At 41.2% G+C, this 6,710-nt stretch overlaps 1 protein-coding gene across 8 annotated transcripts in view; it reads right to left on the bottom strand.

The window, feature by feature from the left end:
* Positions 1-6,710, bottom strand: part of ABCC9 (ATP binding cassette subfamily C member 9) — a 153,296-nt gene that overhangs the window by 23,678 nt on the left and 122,908 nt on the right. For 7 of the 8 annotated variants that reach the window (XM_073788976.1, XM_073788975.1, XM_073788974.1 and 4 more), the window contains one exon: positions 2,106-2,208. In XM_073788976.1, coding sequence (XP_073645077.1) covers positions 2,106-2,208 — 103 coding nt within the window. The remainder of the gene's footprint in view (positions 1-2,105; positions 2,209-6,710) is intronic. The other variant, XM_073788973.1, reaches the window with a different exon arrangement.

The following is a 6,710-nucleotide window of genomic DNA, read 5'->3' as shown; positions in this document are numbered from 1 at the left end:
AATTTTATATTTACTAATCAGAAATAGAAGCAAAGGATCCTTTAATGTTTTTGTGTTGGTTTTTAAGGGAGAGATCTGGTAAGGCTAGACAGCAAATCGTGGAAAGAGTATAATACACAGAAAACAAAGAAAAGACACAAAGACAAATGTGTTATAAGGTAACAGAATGAATGGCAGACTCCGCCCTTCCTTTTTCACATATCAGTATTTTTTTTAGACTTCTGCAGTTAGAACTAGAATTCTTTTATATTCAAGTAGGTCCAGCTGCCTTTAATGGGGGGGCGTGTTTAAGTAGCGGAGTGTGAGTCAAGCTAAACTAACCCGTTCTGAATCTGGCTGCTGTTCCTCTCTGAATTTTTCCTGACCTTCCCTTTCTTGGCAGTCTGAAGGCTCTAATATCTTGTCTTCTGGCTATGAGAGCAGAACATATGGTTTGCTTGAAGATTCTTGTTAAACATTTGTCCATTAACCTGACAGTAGGAAGTGTTAAAGAGTAGAAGCAGGAGTCAGGTCAGACACTCACCTCAAGTCCAAAGCAAACACACTTGCCCCTAAAAAACATACTTGATCTTCAACTTCAGGAAAATCAAATACAAAGGTAACTACTGATATTTTCTCCCTGTGATTTTAGGACATTCTTTGATGAAGCTATTTCATCATTAGTTCTGTTATCAGATATGATTTCTTTTCCTTGGAGAAAACAGATTTAAACAAACAAACAGAAGCTTAAAGCAAGGAATTAGGGTCTGGGTAAGATCTAGGAATAATATTTTGGTTCTAAGTCCTAAACACTTCAGCTGCCTTTATGCTAGTTACAGATTATTCAGGAGAATCTGCCCTGCCCCCTCCCAATCCCCACAGCAACCTATAAGAAATTTCCTACCTAAAATTTGTGAAATATAATTGTGTTATGTTGCTGGATAATTTCTACACAATAACTAATATAGTAGTAGAGAATCTCTGTAAACCATGAGAAATCATGGCAACTACAGCTCACAGGGGGATCCAAGATTCCCTACCAATCTGTATCCACCCGTCAACAACTCAGATTTTAATTTGGGCTCCTTCATTTCAACTTTATCAAATTCCCATTACCATCTGCCCTCTCTGGTCCATTGAGTTTTGAAAGAAAGCGTGCATATGGTAGTAGGGGTGATTAATCAGCAGAAGTGAGGTTCTTACAACCGCATGAGTAAACCTCCTTTTCCTTTTCACAAACTGATAGATAATTATTTTTTTTAAAAAGACGGCGGTCAACTCATCATTACTACCAAAGTGTCTTATTCATACTGCAGATTATGCAGACCAGTCTGCAAACAACATCCTCTTCCCTATGGGACTTGGGTCTCACCTGTCTCCTACTTCATTCATACCCCAACTGGTTGGCTTATTAACCACTTACCAGGGCAGGTACTGTTTCAATTCATTTTTTCATCCATCCATCCAACCATTCAAAAGACATTTGTTGAGTGCACTTGCCAATCAGTGAGCTAGGGGATTTATATTATTATTTTTAATCCTAACACCCCCATGAGGTAACATTCTTACGCCTATCTTACAAATGACAAACTGGGACTTGGATAAATTCATTAACTTGCTAGACTAAGTCTGTACGATGTCAAAGCTTGTGCCCATTCTTCTACTTTATAGAGGGCAGAAGAAGGCAACAGATGATTAATCACAATTTTTTACATTTTGGGCTAACATGATCTTCCACGGGCTTAAAAGAGAGAAAGTCGCCACCTCTTCCAGGTCGGTCCAGCTCAGTGGAGTAAATGAGTACATCTGTTCACTTGTCAGATGTGCTCTTTTGAAAAAAAAACTGAAGTTATACAAATATTTGCTATTCCATTAACTTATATAATCTAGCGACTAATGAACACAAAATGAATTTTTGCATTTGGGGCTATTTGTCTTGCCATTAGCTAAAAACATTATGACAAATTTCACCCGTAACATAAACAATCCTGAGCTATTTTAAAGTTCAGAAAATGCAAAGCGAGTGCTGAATCTCAGTGGAAGCCTAATTTTTACAACTGTCTTCCTCTTTGCATCAGGCCTCTTTTCTGTGTGGTTTCCATTTCAAAATCATGCAATGAACATACCGTTCTGACCTCTAGCCATCTGTTGGCAGCTGAGAGGAATAAGTAGGCAATGTTGTTCGTGTCTGTCAGTTCCAGCATTCGCTGCTTAAATCTGGTTTCATGCCTGCAGAAAACAAAAATATTATGATGTTAGCTACACAACAGGAGAAATAATAAAAAACAGTCACACTTCCTACTACACTATTTACTCAACACGGTGACAAACTGATGGGATGGAATGACTAGTAAATGGACTCCTACTTGCAAATAAAGGCCAGCTGCTACTGCTCTCCTGCACCCTTACTGAGAGATGGTGTGGTGCAGCGTTTCCTTCCTTTCTCAACCCCTGCTATGGAAAGGAATCTTTCCAATGACAAAGTCCTATTAAAGATTGTTTCATAAATTTCCACATAATGATGGCAGCCATGAAAACAAGGCATGGTCTATGTCGCAAGTGCCCTACAAAAACCAGAAGAAGTTGTACAGATATGCAACATACCCCACCTACTTTTTATTGCATGTGTTTTACTTTTCCACACGGCATGGTTGGAGTTGGGTGGAAGGTACTAGAAGAGACTCAGGGAAGACAGGAAAATATGCAATTGTAACAGGCAAATATATACTTTAAATTTTTTCTTTTTGCTCAGTGTTTCTGGGACTCAAAGAAGGAAAATGAAGTGGCAAGAAGTGGAGGATGGGGGTCCTTGCAAATGACAGATGTCCTTGTGAAGCAAGATATCATATAATCTCAAAGTTTCAAACTATTAGTAAGAATGGTCATTACATGAAAGAAACTCTTGGCGTGTGGTGCTTACAAGGGTCTATGACACATACAGTTTAGATACTGATTCTTGGCCAAATTAAGTTCATTCTAGGGAATTAACATAATCAGACCAAATTCTGTGTAACCTGTGTTATAAAGGAAACTTCTAATAAAAACCTCATCCATTCGAACGCGTGAGCTACTTCTCCAAGAAACTCATGTTACATGGTGATAAATCTTTTCTACGTCGCAAAAATAGCCTCTTTTTATTTTTCAATCATTTTCCCTCAGTAACAGAAACAATGGAAAGCTGGATCAGATAACCAAAATAACTAGTTTGAAGGCTGGAGGAAATGCCAAAGGTTTGTTCAATTTTCTGTGTTCATGGCTTATCTTACACAGACCTCCTTCTATGTATTATGTTTGCAAGAAGCAGCCAAATTTCATCTGACAGCCCGGTGGTAATTCCTATTTGATAAGAGACTGCTCCAAGTCCCCCCAGATCTTCAAATCAATTTTCACAAGTTTATAATAAGCAATCACTGTGTCAAAAATGAAGAAGTCCAGGGTGGGGTGTTCACTTGGCCCATGAAGCCATCCATACAGGCCAATATAAAGCAGATACTTGATGCTTATCCAATCAATCTGATCATTCCAATATGCCAAACCAGAAAAATCAGATAATTGAGTCAGACAGCAACATCTGAGCTACACTAATCAAAGGATACAGCCATCAGAGCCAAATCATGACCTCACTTTGAGTTATGTAGCCTTGACCCAAATGCCATGCACAGGAGGACCTGTGCTGAATAGCAACGCACTGGGGCGGGACTGAGTAGACGGAGAAAGAGGACTACCCTGGTGATGACCCTTTTAGAGATGGACAGAGTGAATAATTAAGGTAGGATGACTCATAGGGTTACAGGATTTACGGAGATAGTGGATTTCAACTGTAAACAGATATAGCCGATTCTGTATTTGCATTGTTAGGTGTCACCCACTCATTCAGAAACATTCATCAAGGGCGAGCACTAGGTGAGACATTAGAATATATATGTCCGAATAAGACACGACCTCTGCCCTAGAGGAGCCCATTGTTTAGTGAAGGAAGGAAGCGCGGTAGGAACAAGTAAGGAAGGCACAACACAGAAGCCAATCCTAACGGCCCTATGCGCAAAATGCTACGTGAACATAAAGGAAGGTGATGATCTGGACTGATCAGAATGGTAGGGAACGGGGTGGAGGGTGGGGAAAGATGGATTAAGTAAGTTTCACAAAGGACTAGGAAGATGGTCTGAGTGAGGTTTTAAGAAATGGGCTGAATTTTTCAGGTGAACAAGGGGGGACAAAGCACTGGAGGTATCAGAAACAACATGAGCAAAGGAACAGAAGTGAGAAAACTCAACATGTTCAGGGGCTGGAGGAGACAGGGCCTTCTCCCTAGAGGGCTGTGGTGATGGAGAGATTGGGGGTGGGGGTGGGGGGCGTTTGGACCAAAGCCTGTGGACTCCACTTGAGATGAACATCAAACACTTCACTGTGACAAAGTGCTTTGTCTGGGGCTCTCCTTACTCTTCCTTTAGTTTGGGGATATTGTTGCAGATATACTCTTAAAGAGTTTGTAAATGGAGTTGGCAACAATCTGAAGCAGCAGTGAAAGGGGAGGGGTGGAAATGCAGCGAACATTCTTTCTGTGTGTTTCTATTTGGCAAGAACCCTTCTGTTTTCCTAATGGAAACTTTGACACACTCAGTCTGTATCTTTTCATCCACATCCAGCTCATCTTTTGAACATTCTTAGACCTTTATTCTGTCAGACCACAAAAAAAAAAAAGCAGGAAAGGTCACTGAAATCTCAGTCTAATTTAACTGTGATCCTTTGGTGGTAAACTACTTGAGGGAGTTCACGACTGCCTGTGAGTACACCACGAACCCTGAACGCAGGGGAGGAAAGCAGCCTAATCAGTAAATATGAACTTTCCAAAGCGTTGAGGACTCTGGGGACTCTTACTAGCCTGAAAGAAAGGAAGAAATAGATGGAAAAGAATGTGTTTGATTCTTAACCACAAGTTACCAAATGTAAAGATTCTAGAATTTTTTTCATGGTAGCAAAACTATCCCCACATTGTAAAACTTCCTTTCGTTTAAAAGTGCTGATATTGGTGGTACGTTATATTTACTTTAAAAATGAACCGTGGAAGATCTAAATCTGGATGAGTTTGATGCATGTACTGCTACATAAAAGTTGGGTTGTCTTTCGTGTCTTCCGATCATCATTCACGTCTTAGATGTCATGTAATAGTTTGTCTTTCTTACAGCTCTCTAGAATCTTCCTGATGTAAAATTAGAAATAGTCAAGCCAAATTCTGCTCATGTGTCTGGTGAAGAAGGTAAGTGAAAAAACTAAACGTTGACTTTTTTTTTTCTTTTTTTGCGGTACGCAGGCCTCTCACTGTTGTGGCCTCTCCCGTTGCGGAGCACAGGCTCCGGACGCGCAGGCTCAGAGGCCATGGCTCACGGGCCCAGCCGCTCCACGGCATGTGGGATCTTCCTGGACCGGGGCACGAACCCGCGTCCCCTGCATCGGCAGGCGGACTCTCAACCACTGCGCCACCAGGGAAGCCCTAAACGTTGACTTTTGATCAAGTTTCTCTTTCATGCTAAATCATCATTTCCTTCAAAATGCTTTATGTGATTCCAGTCCTCAGCACTCTCGGAAAATGACCTGACCTTGTTCTTCACCAAGAAAATAGAGGCTGTTTTCAGTTGAACCCATCAACTCTTCCACCTACCAGCTTGCCTGAATCCAGTCACTGATTATCCCCCACCTGCCATGTTATCCCATCCATTTTCTCTGTGGTATTTATCTCGGTTAGAAACAAAAGGCCATGTCTTTGGAGTCTTTCTATATCCACAGCAAGAGTAGCAGCTAGCATGTGTTCAAAACTCAAATAAATTAACTTGAAAGGACTTGTTTGGTGAAAAATGTAATTTTTAATATGGTGTACTTATGAGTACCACTGGGCATTGCTGGCTACTATTAGAACATAAATCTTATCTTAATACCTACATTCAAAGTCAATAAATGGTGTTACCATCTCCAATAAGAGGCACTGCACACTCTGATGGGAAAACACACCACTGTGGAAAGTATAAATGCTTCACAATGAAACCTAGGGTAGATTTATGTAGAAATTCTGTGATGCATGTTGTAGATGATGGCTGTATCTTTATATTCTACTTTTTGATTCAGTTATATGTATATATATATACATACGTGTAATACAAATATTTCTTAGGTTAGAAAAATCTCTAATTGAAATCAATACAGATCACCACTAACTGCTGAACAATCATCTACAGGAAGACACTGGAACTCACTGAAAGAGATACCTCATATCCAAAGACAAAGGAGAAGCTGCAATGAGACAGCAGGAGGGGCACAATCACAATAAAATCACGTGCCGTAACCGCTGGGTGGGTGACTCACAAACTGGAGAACACTTATACCACAGAAGTCCACCCACTGGAGTGAAGGTTCTGAGCCCCACATCAGGCCTCCCAACTTGGGGGTCCAGCGGGAGGAAGAATTCCCAGAGAATCAGACTTTGAAGGCTAGCAGGATTTGATTGCAGGACTTTGACAGGACAGGGGGAAACAGCGACTCCAATCTTGGAGGGCACACACAAAGTAGGGTGTGCATCAGGACCCAGGGGAAGGAGCAGTGACCCCATAGAAGACTGAACCAGACCTACCAGTTAGTGTTGGAGGGTCTCCTGCAGAGGCAGGGGGTGGCTGTGGCTCACCATGCGGACAAGGACAATGGCAGCAGAAGATCTGGGAAGTACTCCTTGGCATGAGCCC

This window comes from Tursiops truncatus, chromosome 11 (genome assembly GCF_011762595.2).
Source record: "Tursiops truncatus isolate mTurTru1 chromosome 11, mTurTru1.mat.Y, whole genome shotgun sequence".
Taxonomy (NCBI): Eukaryota; Metazoa; Chordata; class Mammalia; order Artiodactyla; family Delphinidae; genus Tursiops; species Tursiops truncatus.
The sequence above is the reverse complement of the archived record's forward strand: the minus strand, read 5'-3'. Positions and strand labels throughout refer to the sequence as shown.